The sequence below is a fragment of the Melanotaenia boesemani genome, chromosome 18 (genome assembly GCF_017639745.1).
Source record: "Melanotaenia boesemani isolate fMelBoe1 chromosome 18, fMelBoe1.pri, whole genome shotgun sequence".
In the NCBI taxonomy this organism is placed as follows: Eukaryota; Metazoa; Chordata; class Actinopteri; order Atheriniformes; family Melanotaeniidae; genus Melanotaenia; species Melanotaenia boesemani.
The window spans coordinates 12,285,414-12,312,073 of record NC_055699.1 but is presented as its reverse complement, the minus strand read 5'-3'; the positions used below and the strand labels follow the sequence as shown (position 1 = coordinate 12,312,073).

Sequence of the window (26,660 nt, the reverse complement as noted above, 5' to 3'; positions counted from 1 at the left end):
GTTACGTTTCTGTCAGAGGGGGCGGGGCTATTTTCAAAACTCAACATATCCTGACCGCAAAGGCTCATGGGAGGGAGAGGAAAAAATATCCAAGAGCAGAAGTTTTGAGAGAGCAGAGACTGTGTCTGAGTGTGAGGGAAAGAGACCAAGTCTGAGTTTTAAAAGGAAGAACAATATATTTGAAAGCAAGAGGGACTTTCTGAGTGTGAGAGCAGAGTTTTGAGAGACAGCAAGATGATATTTGAACATGAAAACCAGACATCTTGCTCTCAAAGCAAACAATTAAGCTCTTGATTAAAGATAGAAAAATACCCCCATATGCAGCTGATGTTCTTTGGCTGATGACAAAATAGTTCCTCCAAGCATGGCTGTTTTCCCACACATTAATCTACTGGAGCGTCCAGGAGCATGAGATGCACAAACAGCCCAGCGTAAGAGATGAGGTCGCCTCTCTTGGTAAGCAGCGGAACATGGCGATATCCTGGAGAAAAGGAAGTAAGTGTTAGCCCTGTCAGCAAACAAGAGACAAAAGGGAGTACAACAGCTAAAGTCATGCGACTGAAATGAGGTTGTCTTGAAAACTTTGTTGCTGTTGAAGATGCTTTAAAGATTCAAACATCTGATTGTTCAATGTAAAAAAAATAGAAATCTTCACTTTGTAAAAGTTTTATAATATAAATTTTCACCCATTTCAATAATATTTTTACTCAAGTTCATAAATATTTCACCCTAACATCTGGCTTTAATAAGCTGCTGCATCTCTCTTTCTCTTGCTCAGCTCCTCACACGGTTTGACCTTCTTACCATTCTGGACACTGGTGAGTGGCAGACAGTATTGCCCAATGAAATCATTCTGGGATGATGAGTCATAGTCTTCCACTAAAAACCGCACCATTGCCAGCTCTGGAACATGAATCTGAAACTGTAAGTGCTCATTCCACGTGGGGTTGAATCCTGCAAGGACGAAGCAGAAGGACAGATCTTTTGATGTTCTGTATATCTGTTTGACACTTACTTTGAAAAGAGCTCAACTTATCAGCGCATGTGCATGCTCACCATTGTTGTCAATGTGGTGTGTTTCCATGCTGGCATTGTCGAGTGGGACCCCATAGATTTCCACTCTCACCAGAGGGTCAACGATGGATTTTTCTTTGTCCTTGTTGAGTTTAGGTAACTGCTGAGCTGAGATCACCTGTTGTGTTCAGAAATAAGATGACACTAAAATTAAGTTGTTTCTATTGCACTTTTTCATCACTTTTAATGCAAAACAAACATTTACGTACACCTTTAAACTTGCTACTTTAAATATATTTAAGTAAGACAAAATTTTACAAATATTTTTATAATATCTTTATAGATTCTTATATTGAACCGTAGCCAAACAAACAGCTATTTCAGGGTCCAACTCTCACCATGACATTAAAGATCTTCCGCTTTAGCCAGGGCCCATTGGTGAGATTGTTGGGACTGAACTGAGAAGACGGATTTCTTTGGAATTCAGGTTTCAGGATGTAACCACAAAAGCCATTTGGATAAAACCTTCCCTGATTTAGCTGCATCTCCTTGGAAGGAGTCTGGAAGTTCAATGCCACTGAAAACCAAGCCACAGAGCGTATGTGAAACCACTACTCTGCATTTAATCTGCAGTTGAACAGAATGTACATAATGTATAATAAAAGTATACCGATCTGACAGCCAACGTTCCACATGGGCACAGGATTATAGTTGGATGAGTCTGTTCTGGAGCCAGCAGGGTAGATCCGACTGAGTTTGTCCATGTTGTGATGGATGTAGGCGGTGGCTGTGGGAACACATTAAAACCCATATGCTGGTGTTTGTTGTGTAACTCTGACATCTCTGTAAGGCCAGATGCTGTGCTTACCTGAGGTCTCAGCCAGGTTGAGTGCTTTATTCTCCTTGAAAGAGGCCATTTCATAGAAGGTCTGGTTGTCTCTGGCATGTTCAAAGCCATTAAAGTGGACACTCTTGCAGTAGATGACCATGTCTGACAGCTCTTTGGCAAGTTTTATCTTTGATTTCTGAAATGAGATGATAACATCAACAAACAAAAAATCTGATAAAAAAATAGCTTTGAAAAGATTTACAAATGAGTACAAAGCATCTGACAAACCTTTGACTTAGCTTTTTGATCGTTCTCCTTAGAGTCAGCAGCCTCGTCCTCTTCAGACACTATGTCTTCCTCTATGCTATTGTCATTGGTGAAGGCTGCATCCAGTTTGTTCAGTCGCTTTCCTTTGATAAGGATCTTCCCTTTCAGCTCCTGCACAAACACAAAATTTGTTTTCATGTTTATTTATTATCAAAATTTCCTCTGTTTTAAATTTCTCTTTTATAGGAATTTGAATAGATGTCTCTAGTAAATGCAATAAAAAGTGATTCTTTCATGTTGACTAAGAGAAATAATCATAAAGGTGAGCTAATATTTAATTCATGATGATGTGAGCAGATATATCTGTAAAATGCAAAACTGCAAGCTTTCTGTTTAAACTTTTACAGGATTACTGTTACTTTAAGAGAAACAGGACCTGAGCTAAAGGCTGCAGCAAGGGCTACAAAGTGGAAAAAAACATGGACAGTTCATCCTCAGCTAAGACCAGTTTACTGCAATTTTAAAGAAAGCGATCATTTAATTTTAGTGGGTTCTTTGACTAGACTTGCTCTCCACCAGGTTTTATGTAACCAGACCTGGTAGTGTTCGTCTCACTCCTCTGCCTTAGCCTTTGTCTTGGAGGAGACTGAAATGGAACAAAAAGCACTACTCAGATTTTTTAGAAGAAAACAAGAAGAGGGGTGTAAGAATGGCTTAAATTACTGAGAAAAACACCCCTTTGTTTCAGGAAAAAAAAGAAAGAAAAGACTAAATTGATGCAAGCTGCAGAGTGCATTGCTAGCATTCCTGTGGACCACAACTAAGCCCAGTTCACATAAAATTCAGATTCCAGTTGCCAAAAATGTCTCCAGAGGGTTTCATAGATGCATATATAAAACATGTGACCAAAGCTACTAAAAACTTAATTAGGAATTAATGTAAAATGTTGTTATGCTACTGATGCATGTACAATGAGAAAAAAGCTATTTCTGCTTTGATTATGTGGTATTTACTGATCACGTAACAAGGGCGTGTTTTTAATCTCATTAGCTTCCTTTCAGTCAAGTAAACAGGAAAGTGAAAAATCTGGCATAGTGGTTAATTAACTTAAAAAGGAATTTTAATGAGTGGTCTCCGTTTGGTGCTTATTTTAGAGGGTGTTTATAGCAAGGCACTGCACAGTGACTGTAACGTGATGTTTCAGAGAGTTTGGATTTAAGATTACACACCTCAGGTGAGGGGAAGTTAGTGGGCATGGTGGTGCCCAAGGGCTTTGTGACCAAAGCATCCCCCAGGATAGAGATCAAGTGATGGGCCATGAGCTTCTGTTGGTCCACTGTGCAGTGGTTCTCCAGGGACAGAATCACTGGGTAGTCAGATGTCTGGGAAACAGAGGAAAAGATTTAAAGATACAGAGTTTGTTTTTTTTTTTTTTTAGTAAAATACTGGAGATACAATGCATTTACTGAGATCAGCATTTTTTCGTACAAGTGATATACAGTATCTCACATACTTTGAAGGCGTAGTCTTTGATGGCTTTGATGACATCTTTGAAGAGCACTTTGGATGTGAGCGTGTAGCCATGATAAATAACAGGCTCACCGTTGGCTCCGTCCCAACAGTCCAGCTCCACGCAGCGGCAGCTCTTCATCAGCGCTCTGCAAGGACAGAAAAGTTATCGACCACTGGTTCTCTTTAATTCATACCTCACTAACATGATACTTTTGTACAGTATAAAGTACTTTACATACATGTCTATGTCTATGAAAACATAAAAACAATTAAATAAATGGGCAAAAATATCCCTCTCAAGCTGCATTTTACAGGTAATGTTATTTGATTTTGTTTTTTTATCATGTAACATTTAAAAGTTCTTACTTAATGTAAGCCTCTGTGCTGCTTGGCCCTTTAAGTTGGTCTTCCATCAGGTAAGTGTTATGAGAGGAGGAGATAAAATAATGATTGAGGGGTTGGCTCATGTCCTGATACACATTTTTGTGTGCTGGGTTGAAGATGGATTCATCCTCATGCTGCAGGTACATCAGAAAGCCATCTTTGGTCATGTGCTTTTTCTTGATTGCTGTGAGGATGAACAAACACAAACAATGAACATTCCAAGAACCACATCTGCAGAGCAAAGTTAAGCCTAGTGAAGCATGACATCTTTAGAGATCCTGTTCAGAGTTAACTACCTGTTCCATCCACCTCGTATTTCTCAATCAGCTTTTGAGCATGCTCGATGGTCACCTGCTCTCTTTGCTCATTCAGCAGGAAGTTCATGAAGTCTCTGGTGCTCATCTGACCCTCCGTTTGAGCATACTTCCTATAGATCACATCTATTTCCTCTCGGTATGTCAGTAGGTCATAGAATTGCTTGATCTCGTCGTCTTCCAGGGTACCTGATTTTGACGTATCACATTTCTGTGCAGCAAATTGAGACATTCAGACAGAAAATATATATATATATCTGATTAACCATACATTTTATGGGCATTTGTTTTATTTTATAAGGAGATGTGCTGGATGTATTCTCTGACAGAGGCTCACCTTAAAAAGTTGTTCCGCATAGGTGTCATTCACATCAATATTGATCTGTCGGAGGAAGTGCTTCAGCTCCTTTAGATTCATCATGTTGTCATGGTTCTTGTCTGCTTTGCGCATACAGCTGATGATCCAACTGACATTCAGATATAAGGATTTGGTTTCCACAAAAGAAGAAAAAAGAAAAAACAAAAAGGCAAATATACCGACTGAAATAAAGGATACTGCTCGCTCTTCTGTTGGTGGTTGAGGTTGCGCATGTTGTTTATGTGCTTCTCCAGGCTGGAGACCCATCGATTTGCCGACTCCTCGGAAGTCGCCATCAGATCAAGATTCTTCTTGTGTCCTTTGAAGAAGATGGAGAAGCACTGCTCTTCATCACTGGGGTCAGTATACTTTTTAAGTCCCTCAGACTGACGACCCTTGCGCACTGATTCGATATCATCAATAGAAACTGTTTGGGGAGACCAGGAAATTCAGATCAGGGATTAATTTAAGAAAAACTAGAGTAAGTAGAAAAACTATAATAAGTAGAAACAATGCTTCAATGTGCTTGGAAAAAAAAAGTCATGACTCACTATGAACCCCTTAGCAGAAAGTGAAAACAAAGTAGATCAGCTGTACCCATTTTCTTGTAATACAACTTGCTATCATATTCAGCACATTTTTAATGTTATTCAGACTTTAACTAATAAAACAAAAGCTGTCTCATACTTGCAGATCTGCAGTGTGTTAGAAATATCTATTAGCTGTGCTGCTAGCACTAAATGTTATGTCAGTATCTTGTTGTAACAGAGGCTGTTTTTGTGTGTTATCTACAGGAAGGGTTTTGTCTTTGTGTGATAGCTCCCTTGAGTGGCCTTCACTCAAATGTCTTTGGTAAAAACTGTTCAGGGCTATAGTGGCACAACTGAACATAAAGTAAGGCTTTGCTAGCAAACAGCTGCCTGTTTACACAATCAGCTGAAAAGAAAAGCACCAGCATTCAAATTTAATTATGTTTTCAAGCACCTGAAGCTGCTTTTTTTGGCTACAAAATACTCCACTGTGTTGGTCAGATGGTCAGTAACTTTGTTAGACTGCTTTTTGGTACTGAGTAATCAGTACAAAGTGCATCAGGGTTTTTTTTTAACTGAAAGAAATTGTTTTAAGCTTAAAATAGAGGTGAGATTGAACCTCAACTGTAATGCTGCAGGCCTTAAAACTACAACACTGAGTAAAATTATGCAAAATTCGGGTTGATGAGGAATGCAGAATTGGGGGTGATTTTGGCCTATGTGCTATTTTCATCTTAGACACCTAAAACAAATTATTAGGAGCTGCCTCACATCCCATAATTCCTAACCATTTCAAGTAGAGTAGACTGGCTCATTACAAAGGGTCCCTTAAAAGAGAAAAGAGTTAAAACATATCGCCTCAGCCAGAATATTATAAAATATCCCACAGCAGTGAACAACCTCAGATTTTTTATTTTACATTAAATCATATACACTCTTATAGGCAGTTTGTCAATATCAATTTATGGAAGTGATCAAAAAAAGAATCCAAAAAGAAAAAGAATAAGCCGACTTCTGCCTAAAAGTCCAGCAAATATTACAAAAACTTGTTTATTAAAACAAAATTAAGCAATTTTTTGCCTAAACAGTCTTAATGCTTATAATCCTTTAAAGATTGAGAGAAGGTCTCTTATACTTTATTTTCTTGTTATCCACTAAATGCTTAAATTCTTTTGCAAACCCCCCAAAAATCCCTCAGAAATGTTATTATAGCGCTTTACAAGAGTTTGATGCCATGTCTTGTTGTCCTTGTCTTATATACTAGATTACTTGTGCAGCACATGGGCAGGTAAACGTACTATAGATTACATTTCTCTGTCTGAGAATGTTTTATATTTATCACCCAGACAAAAGCAGCATATGCTTAAGGTCTCTGCACATGCAGCCTGTTTCTGCCCATACATTGTAGGCCGGCTCTATTGTAGAGCAGCTTAATGCTCGGAAGAGCATGCACTGCCTTGCATGATGTAATCATGCTAAATGGCAACAACCTAACACTGGTAACAAAACACCAAAGACTAAAAGCTTAGCTAACAGGCCATGTGTAGCTAGGCTACAATCACAGTTTTCCTTATGCCCCAAGGGCCTAATGAAGAGCAACAATTGTTCCTCTGAGAATCAGAAACTGTTTTGGGAGGGATGAATGCAAAGGTCAGACAAGAGAAACACCGAGGTGGCAGACTGGCGAAACATGTCTCAGTTGTCTCAGCTCTCACAGTGTCTCTCAGAGTCTCAGGTTAATCTGTGATTGCACATTAATTGTATCACAACAGACAAACACAGAAGTTGCAAAATAGGACTGATTAAGAGGATCCTATCTGGATATACTGACCACAAGATCATAGTCATGTCATCCACGTCACACAGGCATTGCTTGAATACCAGAGAAAATATTACACAAAGGGTGAATTGTGATGACCTGACAAAGTTCATGCTGCTGTTTGTGAAACTCTTTTCTCCAAAGTTATGAAGCAAACAAGAACTTATTGTTAGCGGGTTTCTTGGCTGGGGGTTGAGCTAGCAATATTATTGTGTACAAACTGTGACAGCAGGTTAAAATCAGCTTTGACTACTGTATGATGTTAAAATACAGTGGAGAAAAACATTGCAGAATACATGTTTAGGAATCAGAAACCTTTTCATTTATTCGGATGTGAGCCCAGAAATAGTATTTAGTTGAAAGTCTGAAGACGTCATCTCTACTACAAAGACCTGTTTGACTAGCATGAGATAGTGAACATCTTGAGATAAATCTTGTCATAGAGTGGAAGGCCAAATCTCAGTCAAACTGAGGAGTAAGTGGTGGAATACATGAGTAAGAAGTCAGCAGCAATGTATGAAATACAGATTGAAGTTACAACTAGCTAACTTTCTCCTTCAGACAAACAGGTAGCCTTTTTGTTTACCTGGAAGTAGACTAAAAACAATAGACGCTGTCCTCCCACTCTCTCAACTTAACCAAAAATGATTGGTAATTCTGTCTTACTCTCACACACAGGAAAGCAATAAAGCATGCGACTCATTTCCGTAAACAAGGAAATGCCTGTGAACCCTGGACACATCTCTAAGCAGTTGTGGTTACGTTAAAACCAGACCCTCTGTGTTTGTTCACGATCTCAGGATTGGGGCAGAGGTTATCAGCCCTGGCAGCAGTAGCTGTTTCTGGAATCGAGGGAAACCTGAGCTACCAAGGATCCAGAGGACATATATATTCACACCCAGACAACACATGCTTAAACCAGGAATCAAATAAAAAAAATCTCTCACACACATGAATAAACGTAAGCAGGATAAATGCAGGATGTTTCCAGTCTGACTTTGGCTATGCCACAGTATCTGTAAAAGTTCTCACATACTTCCCACAGTTCAAGTGATTAAAAGGGTGTGTTTGTGTGAATCCTGTAAGGCAAGAAGCTATTGTTTAGATCTACGTGGACAGCTCCAAGTTGACAGAATGATAGCAAAAGGCTGTGCAGTTTAGAGAAGGAGTGGGCTGTACTGGCCCAATGTGTAATCTAAAGTTCAAGGCTTCTCTTATTTGTGTGCATTCTGTTACTTCAATACACTCATACAAAATTTCTAACAACTAAAAACATGATGCCTGAAAGATGGTGACACTCACACGTCTGGTCTCCTTTGAATGTCTTCTTAGAGTCATACCAAAAGGTCCTGCAGTCTTCCTGCAGCCTGTAGAAGCGGCCCTTCTTCCAGGAGCTTGAACAAACCTTAATCAGCTCCCCACCAGCCTGCAGGAACCGAAGATCAGGATCTCCTTTCAGACCTGAAGACATGGGCACAAAATCACACAAATCACACGAGTGATATGAATTCAAAATGTGTTAAATACACTGATCAGGTATGAAACAAACTGAAAGAAAATATGAAAGATCATTTTGTTGCAGACATGTTTCATGTTGTACACAGGCACACACACATACACACACACATATATATATATATATATGCTCACCAGCACTTATGACTTGTTTCTGTGCATATATGAGCAATAAGGTCCAGGGGTTGGAAGTTACCTGGCCTGTCTCAGTTTGGTCCTGACATTACATTCACAGATGAGTCACTCACTAATAAAGATAAGTCTTAATATTGGGCCTCTTTTAAAAAAATGGCTTGTGAACATGTAGTGGACAGATGTTTTTATCCCTCTATATCTTTGTTTGCATGATATGAGATATGCATTAATCCAGGGGTGGCCAACGTCAGTCCTCGAGAGCCACAATCCTGCAGGTTTTCCATGCATCCCTGCACTGACACACCTGACTTAAACTAATGAGTCATTGTGCAGATCCTTATAGGCTGTTGGATCCATTTAATTTGAGTCAGGTGTGTTGGTGCAGGGATGCATGGAAAACCTGCAGAATCGTGGCTCTTGAGGACTGATGCTGGCCACCCCTGCTGAATCAATAAATTACTTGAGCCTAACTACTTAATTCTGGTCCTAACGATTAAGCCACAAGAGGCTATAGCCGTACTTCTTAGTGACATCTGTTTCTAAATTTAAAACAGTAATCAGTATGATAGCCAATGTTTAAAATTTACAAACAAAATATCATGTAAATTAGCTAAGAAGCCAGTTGCAGTTGATTTTTGGAGTCCTGATGTATGGCAGTAATGTACACCAGCTGACAAAGAAACATCCAGTTTTTCTATACCTGTATGTACAGGTAAAAAATATAGTTTGCTCTAAATACCTTGGAACTCACTTTAGAAAGCCGCAAGCACCACAGCTTAATGCTAGTTAGGCAGTTATATTGAATGTTTCCGTGTGAAGTAAGTAAAATGCATACAATTCCTGTTGTTAAAATGATTTCAATGGTTGGTTCGTTTTTTCAAGCAACACTTGAGTCTGTGTAAAATTGAGATCGTAAATACGCCAACATGTACAGTCTTGCCAGCCCTTTAATTTTTTCCAATATTACCTGTTTTTCTGTGCTCAGCTGCAGAAAACAAGCTGACAGAGTTGTCATTGAAGTGAGGCAAAATGCTGATCATGGCTTTCTGGAAAGAGTGTCTTAGCTCATTTTTTTCAAACTTTAAAGTGTTTGTGAGGCTGCAAGCTGCCCAGGAGCTTAAAATTATAATTCATTATAAAGCACTCTATAACAATGAATAACACTCAGTAGTGAGCTGAGGGCATCTGAGGAGAAAGCACTGACTACAACTGTTTTGGGAGTGTGTGAGGCTTGTGGGTAGAGTCGCAACATTACAGACATTTTTTCCAGAAATTGTACACAGAGGTTATTTATGAGCTTCTGGTCTCTGCAGACAGAGAGGAGGATAAGACACAGAGGTTTCCACACCACCTCTACTCAGATTTTCTTTTTAATGGCTGGTGTGAACGTGGCAGCTTAGATTTGTCTGAAAATCCCATTACCATGCAGAGGAGGATGTTTAAGTCACCAACAAGCTTTATCTCATAAAAGTAGTGTATGTCTCTGATTAGCGCCACTCCCTAGTAAGCTGAGTAATTATTCTAAGACGTGAGAAAGATCTTTATTTGCAGTATGTTTACACCATGTGAGGCAAGCTGGGGCATGAAAAAATTCCAAGGATTTAGGTGAAATGATCTGGAAGGATACTTCTTAGAAAACAGGAATACGAGGAGTTTGACAAAAAAAAAAACACAATTCTCCAATTCTTTGCTTTTTAATGTTTTATTTATAAGTAACTAAAAGCCATTTTGGAGATTGAAATAGATTTTTGGTTGTTTAGAGTCCTTCATGTGCAGTAGAAGTAAATAATGTACTATCTCATTTATAAACCTCACAGATCTAGCACCTGACATCTTGTTACAGAGTCTGATGAAGGTTATGTTAAACTCTACCTCTTTTTTGAGCTTGTCTTCCTCAAAGAATGAGGATCTGGTCTCAGTAAGATAAGATAATGTCAGCTTTTGTTTGATCCTTTCGGCTATCAACTCTTTCAAGATGTCAAATGTGCCGGGAAATAATTTCTACAAGTGAGGATTTTCCCCTGAGTTACGTAATCACCCACATGTTTGTCCCCCTCATTTGAAAGACATGGCATACGTTTCATTTTAATATCAGCAACACATCAGCAATGCTCAGCAGCACATGGGTTACCATCACTGAAGTAAGTAAGTAAGTAACTAAGTAAGTAAGTAAGTAAGTAAGTATGTAAATAAGTAAGAAAGCAAGAAAGAAAGAAAAACACGCCCACAGGAGATGTTAACAGTATTTTAAAGCCCAGTGCAAGAAACACGAACTCAAATATTTCACTCCAAGCAACACAAACATGCGAGATAATCCCGCGAGGTTTACAAACGATTATTAAGATTCCAAATCCCTTCTGAAATCCAGGTTATCCAAATATAGTGCGCACGCGCACCCCTGCTTATGTTGGCAAAACAATCTAACACGCCGTGCCTCAGGTATTTTTATTGCCCCTTCGGAGCCGACTCACCTAAGCGCGTGCCATTATCCTGCGCAACTTTTTTCAGGTGTTCCTGAAAAGCTTGTTCCTCAGAGTTTGTCTTCTTAAGACGTTTCTGTAAACAAGACATTATCCGGACTAACTTTTTATTTTCTGTTTAAAAAAAAAAACTATGTCTAGTCGACGTTTAAAGTGAACTATGTGTCGAAACGGGACAGACACCACGTAGTTTCTCCCCTCGTGGGGCGGGTCTAAACATGCATTACTCAGTTATAGCGGTTTTATTCCATGGAGGAAAAAAAAAGAAGAAGAAAATTCATTTCAAAATAGATTCTGCTACAAAAGTCGCTCTCTCTGTTTCTAAAATAAATAAAAAAATCACGTTAATTTGGGCTACGTTGTCGTTCAAGCCTCAAAAATCTTGATCTGTGAAATATCGCCCCCGTGTGGGAAAATAAAAGATTCAAAAGGGGTAATTTTTCCTCGAAACACATCTTAAAGTGATTGTAGATAAGATAAAGATTGCATGTCTATTTTCAAATCTGTTTTGTGGTTTAAAAATAACTGAGAAAACAAAACATAACCCATGGACAAGAAAGTGGGAATTGTGTAATGCCAGAAACAAACTCTAGTATTTCTAGGCACTGATTTAATTGTCCACATTTAACATGAAGAATAAAATAATTATGTTGCTGTCTTTCTGATGGAAAAAAAATTTTTCACATTGACACGAAGAATAGTCTCCTTCCCCAGAAGATAAATTTAAATGAAACCTGCAGGATGACTTTATATAAAAGTGACGAGGCAGTAAATTTGTATCCTGTTTCACTGACAAACTCACCATGTCTCCCAGTATTGCCATTTTGTTCCATTCTGATTCCAGTTTAAATAAATCACCATGCATAGAGGTTTTCTCCTTCCAAGTTCTGTTTGTGGATTTATCCCAGTCACAAAGCTTCACGTTTTATCCTGTGTGCCCCTCTCCAAGCTGACACACACAGTGAAGACTTAATACCAACCCCTACCCCTTGGCTCTTATGTACCAAATAGTCCACACCCACCGGGACACCGGTCTGACAAGTATACCACTGTTTCTGTCTGCTCTCATGACTTTCAGTCAGCTCCCTGCCTGCCAGTGGAGGCTACACCTTTAGAAGGAATTTTACCAAGAAAGGTTTACAAAAAACAAACACTCAACCAGTGTAAATCTTCATAAAGAAGTCATGAATTGAAGCTTTTTTGTGTTACAATAATTTTTTAAATGATTATTATTATTTTTTTTCTATGGTCTCCCAACAGTTTAAGAATGATTTTCTTTACTTCTACGTCTCACCTTTTTGCATCTACTTACTATTTTCATCATCACACATTACAGCAACACTGCAGTCATTGTTACTGAAATAACTAAGATTCTTACACCATGAAAATCTACTGACAGCAGCTGAGACATTAATCTGTACATTAAGCGTAATTTCAACTAAACAAAGCAGGCCAATGAGCGTAGCCCATACTGAGTTTTTGCTTTGGATATAGAGACTCATCTTCATTATTTGAACGTGAATGTATATCAGAGCTTTGACAAATCTTTGCTAGTCTATATAATCAGTGTTCGCCCATTTGTCCTGTATGAACTCCTTCTGACAAGTTTGCAGAGGATGTGATGATTAACAGCTATGCCCTACCAGTGATCGGATACCTGCTGGGATAATAAGCTGGCCAAAGGAGGAAGTTCAGACCACAAATGTTAAAACATGGAAGCTGTTCACCATGCATGGAGGGTTCCACCCCAAATCCAGTGTCTAGAGGCAGAGGACTAGTGAGTATGAAGGCCACTATCCAAGGTGAAACATCCAAACTTCATGAATACATGAGGAACATGGTCCCAAGGGGTGAAGCACTGAGTGAATCCTCAGGCAATGGAACCTGGAGGGGAATGAAATGGGGGAACCATCATTGGAGGACAAGCCCCTGCATGGGATGTACCACTGACCGATAGCTAAACAAGTCCTACCAATGGCTAGAGAGGGCTGGACTAAAGGATAGTACAAAGGCGCTAATCATGGCAGCACAGGAGCAAGCCTTGTGTCCCAGAGCAATCAGGGCCCAGATCTACCACACCAGGCAGGACCCCAGGTGCAGGCTGTGCAAAGAGGCCTATGAAACCATCCAGCACCTCACAGCAGGGTGCAAGATACTTGCAGGCAAAGAATACATGAAACGCCATAACCATCTAGTCATAGTGTACAGAAACATCTGTGAAGAATATGGACTGGAGATCCCTAGGTCACAGTGGGAAACACCTTCCAAAGTTGTGGAAAATGAGAGGGCTAAAATCCTGTGGGACTTCCAGATACAGACCGACAAAATGGTGGACAGAGAACCTGACGTTGTGATTGTTGCTAAGCAGCAAAGGAAAGCCGTAGTGATTGATGTAGCCATCCCCAACAATGGAAATATCAGGAAAAAGGAACATGAGAAACGAGAGAAATGCCAAGGACTCAAGGAAGAGCTGGAAAAAGCCTGGAAGGTGAAGGCAACAATAGGACCAGTGGTCATCGGAGCACTGGGGGTTGGGTCCCTCACACTGAAGATGTAGCTCCAATTAACAGATGCCTGGAGAAACATCAAACATCTCCATCCAGAAGAATGCAGTCCTAGGAATAGCTAAGATACTGCGCAGGACCCTCAAGCTCCCAGGACTCATGTAAAGGACCTGAGCACCCAGCCACCCAGCATACCCAGGGGAAATGGAAGGTTGGGTGAGGGAGGAGTTTCTTATATTTAAGTTTTGGTTTTATTGTGCACTGTTTTATTGTATTCTTAAATTTATTTTATGTATTTTAAATGTTTTATGTATTCTTACTGTTCAGCGCTTTGGTCAGTGGTCAGTACCTACTGTTTTTAAAGTGCTTTATAAATAAAGTTGGCTTGGCCTACTCTTACTAATCCTATGAAGAAACATCACATGAGCTGATCAACACAATCAAAGATTTTGTTTTGGATCTCTTTGGAGTTTGGGCTTCTGCAACAAAAGTTACTGACTTTCATGTGCAGTAAAACAGCATTAAAATACTAAAAACAAACAAACAAAACATAAACAAACAAACAAAAACACTCATTACTGTAAAGCTTTGTTTGAAACAGACATAAAGGCTTATTACAGTGTTTTTAAAACCTTCCACTTAACCGTTTTATTTTTCTGTATCTGAAACTAAAAACACGAAATAACAACTAATTTGAGACAAACCGCGTACTTGAAATACTTCAGAAAACAATCCGCTGAAACCTCTGAATATTTTAGGAACTGTAAGTGATTCTGCTTTGTATATGACAAAGGAAAACACAACTAATTTATCTTTTTAGGAAGTTTCATTGACCAATCACCACATTCCCACGTAAATACACTGGTAGTTAAAAAAAAAAAAAAAAGATTTTAAAAGCATCTACAATGACACTGGTAGACGAAGGAATATTTCCAAGGGGAATATAATATCAACATTAATATTCTGAATAATAAAAAGATTTTTTTTAATTAGTCACCTCTCCTTTGTTCAAATTTTGCATTCAGACAATAACTTTGATTTCAGCCAATACAATTCTGTTTATTATTTGTCAAATATTATTTTAAATGTTTAGTCAATATAGCATTTGTTTTTATTATTTATAACATTTTTGTGGTGTGTAGTTTACCTGTGAAGAACCTCAGAAAAGATGTCACTTACTTCCGGGTGTGCAGAGCTTTGTTACCAAGCAACCATAAGTAAACAAACATGTCTGACAAACATTGAAGACTTCAGTAACAGAAGTTACAGCCTTGACTTATGGATAACTTTACTTGAATCTTTACTGCAAGTAGTAACAAACGATTGTCGTGAATTTTCCATAATAACTTTTTACCAGACGCTGTTTATGAAATTTAGCATTTAGCTAAGTTAGCATTAGCTGACATTTGCTGCATCAACAATGTTGGAAGAAACAGACAAAAAACAAAAATTGCTCGTTGACACTCCACTGAGGAGCCACAGACCCACGAGTGCAAAATCACAGGTGTGTTTCAGTGTGGCACTTTTAACTTTTAATAACAGACTAAACTAATAATTGTCATTAAGTAACGAACATATAACCGTCCTCGGATTCCAGGATATATCTAATGTCTTAGCGAGTATTTTCAAGGACATTTACACGAAGGACACCAGGGACGACGTTTTGCACATCATTGAGACAAAAAATGGACAAAGCGGCTATCATGACAGATATGTAGAAGAGCTTCAGCAGGTAAACAGGCATTAGAAGACAAACGGTTCATTACAGCCTCAAATATTTTTCTGGAAAGTGATGCAAACTTTATTTATTTGTTTATTTATTGTAACAATACAGGCTCATTCTGAATATGAACAGCGTGTCAAGGAGGCTGACATGCTGGAGGCTCATATAATTCAGGCCAGAGCTCAGGCTGCAGCCAAAGAAAGCCGGGCCTATGAGAAGATGAGGGAGAACATGGGAGATTTTTCTGATTATCAGGACCTGTTGCTAAGTGATTTACAATCTGTTTTTAATCCACTGATACATTTATAGTGTCCTGTGTGCTAACTGAATATTAACTGAATATATACTCTTAAAATAACACTGGTGTTATTTTCTTTAGCTGAAATTGGTAATTGTGTTTATTTTTAGTCAAATCCGCCTTCTCCTGGTGTGTAGACCAAGATCTTCTCAAAAGAAATGATCTAATCTCTCCAGAGGACTACTTACCAACACAAAAACTACAAGTACGAGCACCAGTAGCAGGTAGATGACTCTCTTTAGTGTTTTTATTGAATAGTAACAGGTGTATTGTGACGGGCATTTTTCTTCATTTTATCTTGACAGTGAAATCCAATCCTGCAAAACCCACCATCAGCCATGTCATGCACACGTCCTGGAAACCTCAGGATGATGGTTACACACTGATTTCAGAGAAGACTGTGTTAGAAATGAATGAATTAGATCACAGCTTGACCACCATATCCAGCTCAGATAGCCAAAAGGGAAAAAGAGCCCCCGGACAGGTAACAAGAGTGATACTTAATGTTCTGCTGCTACCGACACTGCAACCCGTTGAGTGCTAAAACATTAATAAATAGTTTAAAAGGAGCTTATAAAAAACAAATGCACAGAGACAATGGAAATAAGAAGAAAATTAAGAGCTAAACAAAATCTTGGATCTTCTGAGTGCAATGACACAGAAAATGCAGGATGATGCTATTTTGGCAGGAGGGAAACTTAGTTACATCTGTGAATTCAGGACCTGAACTATTAATAAAATCCAGAAATGATATTCTGTGAATTTCAGAAGCCAAACCAGATCAAAGAGAGACCAAAGTGGAAGGATGAGCCGAGTTCAAAGGTTCGAGCAGAGGCGTTGAAGAAACTTCAGAAGCTGAAAGATCGAAACAGTTTCCTACGCAATCCACGCTTCCTTCCCCCAAGTGCACAGCAGGGTGGCGGCTCCCTCATCCAACCCAAAGCCAAAGTAAAGACAGAACATAAAAGAACAATCTATGAGGAACAAAGGTACCACAATGATCTGAGTACACATGTTTAGCATTTGTGATATGACAATAGATATGATAGAATGGGTTCATATGGTTAAATACAATGAGCTCAGGAAAGCTATGTAAGTTGATACTCTGTACCTTACGTCATCATTCCTGAGCCAGGTAGAGAAGCAGTGAAAACCATACAAGCATATCCCCTCAGCCAACGCTGAAGCATTTTCATTGTAACTGTCATATTACAGGATCTTTTCAGCAAATGGGCTGTAGGACTACTCAAATTTGTCTTTGCACAGCTGAGAAAGACAAACACTGAAGGGAAAACTGACAGGGAAAGTAATCTTTCACTGTTATATGTCTGTTTGTTTGTTTTTTTTTTTACAAAGGACCACGAGTCTGCAATAAAGTTCATCATGTTCATCACCATGTTGTTAGATTTGACAAGTTTATGTGGCAGAGCTGAGGCATGGCTTAATTTAGAAGGAATCTGTGTTTTATGTCCATCTAGATCTGGATCCAGTATTATGTTTATTTAGTCTTAATAGAAATATGCAAACTCACACAGCATTTTTATGTTTTTGTTTTTTCCCCATGAAAGCCATGCTGATGCTGATGTTGTCCCAGTCTTCTTAGCAAATCCCCCAGTGGTTACTTTTACTGACTACAGCATGGGATGTTTCTATGAGGTTTGTTTCATTGACTAACTCCTAACAGTCACAGCCTAGCAAAGTGCAGAATATATTACCTTCAAGTGATTCACAGTAACGTGTCTGACCTGCATCAGACTACATTGGAGCTGAAAAACGTAACTTCGTCAAGTCGCCAAGTCAGAGTCATCCCTCCGACCACTCCTTACTTCTGTATTGGCCTGGGTGAGTTCTGGGTGAGGCTCTGATTGGATTACATAAAGCCTTATGTGATTTGGAAATCCTGAATATTAGCACCACCAGCTGTAACAAACAACAAATGATCTGAGCACAAGTTAAACCCAACTAAATGAACAGTTATTTAAATTAAGAACTTGACCTTTGGATATGTGTTTGCAGGGAGATTCCCCAGCGAAGGTGGCATTGTTGCCCCGGGGATGAGCTGTAAGTACATGCTACGTTTTGCTCCGGACTCCTTGGCCAACTACAAGGATTTTATAGTGGTGGAGACCCAGGCTGAAAAACTGCTTGTGGTGCCCATTGAGGCAAGACGACCACCTCCTATTCTCACCTGTAAGTCTCTCCGCTAAACTTGTGATAATTTCATGCATGTTGGGGTAATTTATGTAATTAAGCCCTTTTGTTATCCCCCAAACATTTCTACAGTGCCACGAGTCCTGAACTGTGGTCATTGTCTAGTTGGAGGAGTAAAGTTTGTTGAATTTCTGTGCCAAAATGTTGGACACAGCACAGGAACTTTCTGCATCATTCCCAAGAATCAGTGGCCACCCTCAAATATTAGGGTAAAAATCTCTTAGTACATCAAAAATACATCAGAAATGATTGGAAACACATTATATGCATGAAAACACTTACACTTGATTACTTTATACAGTCTGTAGTCTATACACATTTTTCTGAGGAACCACCATTTGCAGTGGGCCCTTCCCTGTTTGTGCTGCAGCCTGGAGAGGCCACAGTTGTGGAGGTAAGTCAGTCATGGAAATAAATCTAAAGGACAATAATCCAGTTAGATGTTGTATTTCTTTGGTTAAATATGGTGTCCCACAGTGGGTCTATTTTGGGACCACTTTTATTTTGCTTTTACATGCTTCCACTTATTATTTGGAAATGTAGTGTTTCATTTAACTTTTATGCTGATGATACATATGATTCTTTATTTTATTGATGTTGTGTGAAACACTTTGTAACATTTGTTCCGAAAAGTGCTATACATAAAAATATATTTATACCAAGGAACCAGTCAAAGCAGTTCAAAGCCTTTTAAAATACTTCTCTGGCTTTCAGCTTTACTTCAGTTTGAGTCTGTGTGTATATCAGAATGTTGTGTGTGTTTTCAGGCGGTTTTCTTTCCCAGCAATGCAGAGAGGAGCTGTCAGGCTTTCACTGTTGTTTGTGACAACTGCCAAGTGAAAGATATTTCCATTGAAGGTGAATTTTTGCAGCAAAGTTACCAAGAGATTTGCTCTTTCATAAGTCTATTTTTTCTTAACTACTGACAGGTTGAATTGACTGTGTGTCTCCCAGGTGAGGGACAGAAAATTGCTCTTGAGCTTGTGTCTGTATCGGAGGAGATGGAGCCTCCTGTGGTTGGAGAGGTGTGCGACCTCACCGCGGAGCACTTTGTGCGATTCAGCTCATGCAACCCTCATTCTGTGCAGCAGAAGATGATTGTCATTAGAAACAACGTGTAAGCCTCACACTTTTGCAACAACATCACCATCAAGTCCCTCAACACAACATAATCCAATTCCTTTAGTAGCCACTGGTTAGCCACTGACATGCTGTGTCGTACACATAACTTTAATATTCGGACCTGCTCTTCTGTTCCTGACCTTGTGTAGCTCTTTTACAGAAGCATAAATAGGGAAAAGACTTTCACAAAAAAACATATTACAGATCTGTTTCTTCTTCTGTCTCTTCTTCTCTGGGGTGAAGCCACTTGGAGCTTCCTTTCCATTGGCAGATCATGAAGCCCAACTTACATCCGCTGCTTCCAGGGGAAACCCCTGATTCTTCACAAATCCAGCTTCATTTAGCCACAGACGAGGCTTTCCACATTCACCCCTCAGCAGGCCTCCTGGCCCCCTGCCAGGACAATGAGTTTCATCTCACCTTCTGTCCAAAAGAGGCAAGAGCAATTAGTAAATATACCAGAAACATAATTCACTTTTTATCTCTACATATCATGAAATAATGTTTTAGATGGATTATTGAAAGATATTCTTAATGTTAAACTTTTTGTGCTTTCTAAAGTTGAAGGATTATCACAGTGTTTGTCACTTAGTCCTGAGTGATGTTCCCCAGCTGCCACCAGAGCCCAGTGAGAACAGGTACATTTCTTTGCATATATAAGTGTACTGCGCATTTAAATGTAAAAGGAGAACAATAGCAATAAAATCACAAGACATCACATGCAAGCATGTGTGGCATCATCATTGATTTTTTCATCTAATAAAGTGCTGAAACCTGTGCCTAACTGTGTGGGAAATTTAGTGTCCTTCAGCCTGTGCAGACTGGCTCCAAGATGAGCAACGTCATTATCATGGAGATAGAGATCAAGGGGTCAACAGAACCATACCAGATCCTCCTTGAGCCTTATGCCATCATCATCCCTGGAGAGGTTTTTATGGGCATGACCACTCGCAGGCAGTTTAAGGTTATTTGACTGTTTTTCTTCATTTTTATAATAGATATACACTTCATATTTTTCTAATAATTTTGTGCCAGTTTTCCAAGTGTTAATGATGTTTTTCATGCTGTCTGTGTATCAGATGTGGAATCATAGTAAAACCTTCATCTTGTTTCAATGGGAGAGGTTGAAGAGCAGCTGCCACATAATGGAAGTAGAGCCATCTGCTGGCAGAATAGGTGTTGTGCACAATAAATGTTTTGAATAGGACTTTTGTCTGCATTTTGATGCATTGTTGGCAGATTTTTTCTTACTGTGATATTTTAGAGGAGAACGAGTGCTTTGATTTTGATCTCATCGTGACGGGAGGTAAACCAGAAAAGGTTGTGACAAGTTTGGTTTGCAATATTCAGCACCACCATGAGCCTGTCACTTTGAATGTAGAAGTCTCTTTTAAAGTAAGGTTAAAACCGCATTATACAATATATTACCACTCCATATTAATGTTCTGATTTTATTAAGTATTATGTCATTAATAGGGTCCCATAGTGACTCTCAGTGCTCCCAGTGTGGACTTTGGGCTTGTGCTGCTTGGTGAGCAAACTCAGACCACCCTCCTTCTCACCAATACCACCCAGCTGGAAGCCTCTTGGACCCTTGGGGAGGGGCTTAATGATCCACAGTACCACAAAAAAACGCAGGTACTTTACACTGATATTACATGAAAGATAGGCTTGTGTCTGAAGGAGGGTTGTGTTTAATTTCACATCTTAACACCAGTAATCTGTGTTTGTGCTTAGATCTTAGTGGAGCCATGCAGAGGTGTGCTGCCTCCCCTGGCTTCTCGCAGCGTGGATGTGTTCTTTAGGCCACATTTCTGCCAGCAGTTTGAAACAGAGCTGGAGCTGGCTGTGGAGAATGGGACAGGATGGTGAGCAGACACATAAATACAAACCTCAGCTGTCCACTTTAACCAGTGTCCTTAACTTTTGTAAAGACACGTTACATGTCATACAGAGTTAAGCCAAGTTTATTTTATTTATTTATTTATTTATTTTGCAATACTGCTTGTTGGTTCAAAAATACCACCAAAAACAACATTTTATGTCTGTCAAAATGTTATCTTTGACATTTTTTAATCAAAACAAGTAAAGAAATCAAAGTAAATCATTTGTTTTTCTAATAACAAACATCCAAAAATACCATTTCAAACTGGTTCTCTGCTAAGATGTCCCTGACACGTAGACAAAATACTGATTCGTCTCTGTTTATACTTAAACCATTCATAGGTTTGTGGTAAGAGGCTTGTTCAATAAAAATCCTCTGTCAGGGTTCCTGCGGATCCTTAAAAAGTCTTGAATTTAACTTGCTTTAAGCTGTAGGAACCCTGTCTGAAGTGATAGATACAAGGACAGAACTGAAAATTAATTAAAAAAAAAATAGGCAGCAAATATCCACAGTAAAACTTTGAAAGAGCTTCAGAAAGTCTGGAGAACTGTTGCTTGGGAGCCTTTTGAAAGATTGCAAGAAAGTCTGGCTGCTTTGTAGTTTAAGGAATTTTCCACAGTATTGTAGCATTTCCTGTCTGTTCCTAACAGTCACATCTGGATGCGAGCAGATGTGCAGTCTCCTCAGGTGTGTTTGTTAAACTGCAAGCTGGTCCTCTCTGAACTGTACATTGGAGTTCCCAACAGAGGCAGCGTAACTCTTTTCAACCAGACTTTGCTGCCGTCACACTTCAGCTGGATGGTATGCTGTTTTCTCATTAAATTCTGTGGAAAGAAATCGTATCTTCTGCCTGCTTGCCATTAATAATCTGTTAGACATTTCTAGGTTATTTGGTAATGACTAAGCATCACAGATATTCAGGCCATAGTGAAAAAGGCTCAAATTAGCTAATGACAGTGTCATATTGGTATTTTACTCAACAGGCCCAGCTCCAGGGTAAGCAGGCTTCACTGTGTACAGCAAGCTTTGACCCCTCCTCTGGTGTTCTGGGACCTAATACAAGCATGGAGATCACAGTTCATTTCACCTCTCACACAGATGTAAGTACCAGCCTAAGCACAAGTTTTAAGATTTGAGACAAAAATACAGAGGTAAGATTAAAAAATAAAGTGTTTACATTAAATAATATGTCTTCCTATCTTTTATAATAGATATTTTAGGCTTCTGCTTGTCTCGGTTTGCTTTTAGTTGGAGCTGACTGAGGTGGCTGCTCTCTGTGAGGTTCAAGGGATGAACTCACCACTTGTTCTTTGCATTTTTGCTCACCAACCCAAAAAACTCAGCGTGTCCTACTCACTGCCTGGTGAATGGTAGCAAACTCAGTATCTAAACACAGAGAATACCACAAGTTGATCAGTTTGGTACACTGTCATATTGCCCCTCAAACTGTTTTACCTTCTTGCTAGTCCTCCTGGGGATGATGGTCCTTTGGGACTGGTGCTCGACTTTGGAGATGATGTCATTCTGAAAAGACCTGTGACCAAACAGCTGCTGATAACCAATCAAAGTGCTATCCCTGCCCCTTTCACCATAGAGGCAGAGTACTTCACATGCCATGCTTTGAAGCCAAATAACCAGTCAGAGAAAAGGTAAGGAAGCCAGCTAACTGATCTGAACCACTGAGTGCAGAATAGCTTATTTTTTCGTTTTTCAGAAATATATCAAAGGCCTCATCTTAATTGCAGATTCAGACCTCTTCACTCTGCACAAGCAAAAAAAATGGAAGCAAAAGCACATGAGGGTTTGCTTTATCTTTTATTTAAATGTGAAGAATTTAATGAAACTGCAGTGAACTCTGACACAACTGGTTGTTATGATTTCTTTGTTCATTGTCAGGCTTTGTGAACAGCCTTCTGGCTCATGGAAAAGGTGCAGCTTTCCTTGTGCTGCCAGACTCAGGGCTGCTGGGAGCGTTTGAAACGCAGACCGTGGACGTGACTGCTTACACTGACATGTGGGGGGACTATAGAGATAACCTCATATACAAAGTATGTTTTTAATACTGTTTAGTGTGAGTTAAGATTAACTTCGGGACTGATTACTGAGCTTAATTTGCTCTTGCACTGATAAATTAAATGGATGTTGTCTCTGTTTTGCCAATGCAGGTTGGGGAACTTGAACCAGAACTTATTCCCATGCAGATGATTGTAAAAGGTTGTCCACTCTACTTCCAAATGACAGGCCCACGAGCAGATGACCAGCACCTGGGACCGACCATACAGTATGTTTCACTGTTCATCTCTCCAATTAAATCTCTGTATTTTATTAGTGATGGAACCTTCTAGTTTTGTTTTGCTTTTTTTTATTTACTTTCCTGTTAGCTTTGGCACACACATATCTGGAGGTGATACAATTTCTCGATCTCTACGTATCAATAATCCCACCATGTTTGGTAAGTGATGTTTAAACTTTTGTTTGGTCCTCCTTTCCTGCTTGTTAAAGAGCAGGCAACCCTGGCAATTATCGGAATAAGAATATCTAAAATCCTCAAAATCCTGAAAAAAGTTAATAAGAGATGCTCTCAGGCTACATATACATGTTATATCTTTATTTCATCTGTGACAGACATCCGTATGGACTGGGAAACTTACAATGTTGAACACAATGATAGTAAACTGGTGGATGTTGTGGTGGCATATGGAGAAGCTTTCCCACTTAAAAATGCTGATGGCAACGAGGTGCCAAGAGGAGCGTTTAGGCTTTCTGACAGTAACATTCAAACATCGTTAAAAGATACTCCCACTCTAGACTCTTCCCTCCAAAGTCTCACTGTGAGTATATTTAACAAACACAGATACAAAAACATCACATGGCCTCTTGGACATGCTTGCATTTATCAGTGAGTTGATGCTGGTTTTACTCTTCCGCTGGCTTAAACCAAGCTTTGCTCTGTTGATTTCAGGATGTGGAAGAAGAAAAAGTTTTACGAGATGACTGTAAGAGGGAAGAGGAAGCTTGTCTTTATTCTTCTCCTGCAAATAAAAAGCTCTTCTCTGTCCACATCAGACCTCATCTGGGCAACCTCTCAGATTACCCCTACTGCATCACACCCCAACAAATAGTAAAACATTTTAGCCAAATATTTTTATTCAATGGCAGAAGCACATCTGATACTTCATTTGACTAATGATGTCTTTCTTTACTGTGTAAATCTCAAGGTGATTCCAGCAAAGAGCAATGTAACTATCCATGTATCTTTCACCCCTTTGACTCTCTCTGGGTCTGCTTGTGAGTCCAGATGTGTGGGCTTGGCTCTGGGTTTCATGAGCCTAGACTCCGAGGTAACATGCCCATTTCACAAAACTTATTATTCCAATATTAAATCCTAGAAATGGAAAACGATAGATATCTTCAGTGTAATTTATTCCTATGTTGCGTTGTGTGTGTTACAGATGGCTGCTTGTGTCCCAGGTAAAGTTGTAAGGGCTCAGGGTTTGGATTTAGAGCCTGTCAGGATGGATCTACTAGCAGCCGTCAAGCATGCAGTGTAAGCTATTTATGTCCCCCACATCCTTCACACATCCAGCTCAATTTATGTTCGAAATTAAAATAAGCTGAGGTTAGGCGAAAGGATCTTAGACGTGGTCTGATTGAGTTGCATATCTTCCTGTTGCTGCAGGCTACTGGTGCAGATGGAGGAGGACGGCAGAGTGTTGGAGTTTAATGCATCCGCCGGTGATTTACTGAGTGTAGTTTCAGACAACGAGGTGGGGAAATCTACAGCAGTAATCATTAGTGCATGCATGAGGTATTGATCTCAAGGGTGCACAGTATTACTGAGTCACTGGGTCTTTTGTTGTTTAATTGTGCAGCTAGTTGTTCGTGAATTAGATGTCATGCAGACCTTTCAGCTGAAAAACACACTAGAGATGCCCTTACACTTCAGACTGGGGACTCGGTCTCCATTTTCAGTGCTCAAGCCTCAACCCAGAGCTCAGACCAGCTCCTCCAGCAACCCCTCTATTATTAACGGTCAGGCTCTGGTGCTTCAGCCTCAACACAGTGTGCAGGTGAGATCAGGAAAGGCAGTTATGAATAACATGCAGCAGAAATACTCTCAGTAATAACTGCTACTCTTTTCTGTGAAGGTGAAAGTGGCCTTCCACTGTTCTGTGCCACTTCTGGACCATGCAGACCAGGTAGAGGAGGAAGCCCCTCATGGAGTGACACTGATCCACACTGAAAGTGGTCAGAAGAAGCTGAGGTTCCAACAAAACCTCTTTATCCACCACAGCAATAACAGTCTGCAGGTCACAGACAACTAAACAAATGAATATTGTTGTTATGTAATTGCAAAATTTAGCCCATGAACCTCATGATGTCTATTTATTCTCTGCAGAAGGTGCCTCTCCGTGCCCATGTGGCTCTACCTACACTCAGTCTCTCCACTGACTGCCTCAGCTTTGGCTTCTGCTACGTCGGGGAAACACAAACCATAGAAGTAAAGCTATACAGCCATGGAGCCCACACCTACTGGAAATCACTTACAAGTAACCGCACAGCTATTTTCACAACCACTAATCATCTTCTTTTTTTTTATATATATGAACAGTCACTGCATGTTGTCTGGTTTGCATGTCAGCCTTAAATGGGTCTTCCACTGTGTTTAGAGTCAAGTAAAGGGGACTCTCAAGTGTTTAAAATCACACCTGACTTTGGGCTACTCACATCCAAGGAGCCCCACGCAACCAAATATCAACAGTATCTGCAGATCAGCTTCACTCCCAGGTTGTTGTCATGGCTGCAGTATACATAAAAGAAAAAAAATCAAGTATAAACAACAAGCCAACATGTCAAAATCGTACTCATGTGTTAACATGCTTTGTGTTTTAGTGAGGACAGGGAGTTCAGAGCGGTGGTGGTTATCCAGTCTCCTGTGGTGAAGACCCCTCTCACTCTGCAGCTCCAGGGAACAGGATCGTTTGATGAGGTGTACAAGTCAACGTACGCATCCGTGTGATATCAGTCAGCACCTAGTTTGCAGTAACTTTGTAAAGAAATACATAAAATGTTAATGATCAGTAAAATATAAATCTAAACTTGTTTTTCTGTCAATTCTTCAGTACTTTGCCTGTGTCCCATCATCCACTTATATCAGATTATTACTAAGTAAATACTGAAGTTGCCCACGTGATAACAAAGCATAAGACTGAAAACAAAACATCAGTATATAAACAGTACAAGGTAGTACTATAGGTGAGTAGGTGAGTATGAGAAGGCCTGTATTTGTACAGTACTGGGAAGTCAGAAATCCATGTAAATGTATAGCAAGTCAAGTAGGTAGGGTAAAGAGGAGGTGCTCAGTGCATCATGGGAGGGCCCCAAGCAGCCTGAGCCTAAAGGAGCTTAAAGAAAAGTTAGCTGAGGGTCACATGAACTTGTTGGAATAAGACACAATGGTGCTTGGTCATTAAAGGTTTTGTATTGGAAGGATTTTAAAATCTAATCTGGATTTCAAGCTGAAATTGGAGAAAATTATCTCCACACCTAGTTCCTGTTCCGACTTTTGCCGTGGCATTTTGGATCAGCTTTATAGGAAATCCAAATAAAGAATTACAATAGTCAAACTCAAAACTGACAAATTCATGGATTTGTTTCTCAGCATCATTCTGAGAGAGGACTTATACTGATGAAATAATGCGCTACTAGAGACTTGACTGGCAGCTTAATGTCTGGTCAAAAATAACTCCAAGATTCTTT

At 39.6% G+C, this 26,660-nt stretch overlaps 2 protein-coding genes across 3 annotated transcripts; one reads left to right on the top strand and one right to left on the bottom strand.

Moving 5' to 3' along the window:
• Positions 1-193: 193 nt before the first annotated feature.
• plcd1a (phospholipase C, delta 1a) lies at positions 194-12,120 on the bottom strand. Of its 2 annotated transcripts, none has more exons than XM_041968726.1 (15): positions 11,960-12,120; positions 8,330-8,488; positions 4,877-5,105; positions 4,658-4,787; positions 4,303-4,531; positions 3,989-4,190; positions 3,624-3,768; positions 3,340-3,492; positions 2,132-2,281; positions 1,883-2,039; positions 1,685-1,801; positions 1,413-1,591; positions 1,057-1,192; positions 805-954; positions 194-481 (listed from the first exon to the last, which is right to left on the bottom strand). In XM_041968726.1, the coding sequence occupies exons 1-15, from the start codon at positions 11,988-11,990 to the stop codon at positions 384-386; spliced, it is 2,265 nt and encodes a 754-aa protein (XP_041824660.1). In that variant the 5' UTR covers positions 11,991-12,120; the 3' UTR covers positions 194-383. The 2 variants fall into 2 exon arrangements, with proteins under 2 accessions (XP_041824660.1, XP_041824659.1); XM_041968725.1 differs by lacking the exon at positions 11,960-12,120 and adding an exon at positions 11,149-11,325.
• A 2,767-nt stretch (positions 12,121-14,887) lies between these two features.
• dlec1 (DLEC1 cilia and flagella associated protein) lies at positions 14,888-25,981 on the top strand. Its single transcript, XM_041968719.1, has 38 exons — positions 14,888-15,165; positions 15,259-15,393; positions 15,496-15,652; positions 15,793-15,906; positions 15,988-16,166; positions 16,451-16,671; positions 17,251-17,338; positions 17,437-17,524; positions 17,699-17,872; positions 17,966-18,102; positions 18,195-18,287; positions 18,661-18,751; positions 18,848-19,010; positions 19,259-19,451; positions 19,577-19,653; positions 19,817-19,979; positions 20,095-20,191; positions 20,280-20,410; positions 20,492-20,653; positions 20,753-20,883; positions 21,551-21,701; positions 21,884-22,000; positions 22,149-22,270; positions 22,367-22,549; positions 22,646-22,701; positions 22,797-22,948; positions 23,066-23,181; positions 23,282-23,352; positions 23,526-23,731; positions 23,863-24,021; positions 24,119-24,241; positions 24,353-24,447; positions 24,580-24,667; positions 24,773-24,970; positions 25,049-25,210; positions 25,300-25,450; positions 25,571-25,688; positions 25,794-25,981. Exons 1-38 carry the CDS (start codon positions 15,082-15,084, stop codon positions 25,918-25,920), a joined length of 5,073 nt encoding a protein of 1,690 aa, XP_041824653.1. The 5' UTR covers positions 14,888-15,081; the 3' UTR covers positions 25,921-25,981.
• The last annotated feature ends 679 nt before the right edge of the window (positions 25,982-26,660 follow it).

Excerpts from the sequence above, each read along its gene's own strand:
- plcd1a (XM_041968725.1), bottom strand. The coding sequence starts at position 11,248 with ATGTCTTGTTTACAGAAACGTCTTAAGAAGACAAACTCTGAGGAACAA. Across the intron at positions 4,788-4,876 it reads CACCAACAGAAGAGCGAGCA|TTGGATCATCAGCTGTATGC; the intron begins GTATCCTTTATT and ends TCTGAATGTCAG. Across the intron at positions 955-1,056 it reads ACACCACATTGACAACAATG|GATTCAACCCCACGTGGAAT; the intron begins GTGAGCATGCAC and ends TCGTCCTTGCAG.
- dlec1 (XM_041968719.1), top strand. The coding sequence starts at position 15,082 with ATGTTGGAAGAAACAGACAAAAAACAAAAATTGCTCGTTGACACTCCA. Across the intron at positions 15,653-15,792 it reads TTATCAGGACCTGTTGCTAA|TCAAATCCGCCTTCTCCTGG; the intron begins GTGATTTACAAT and ends GTTTATTTTTAG. Across the intron at positions 19,980-20,094 it reads CCACTCGCAGGCAGTTTAAG|ATGTGGAATCATAGTAAAAC; the intron begins GTTATTTGACTG and ends TCTGTGTATCAG.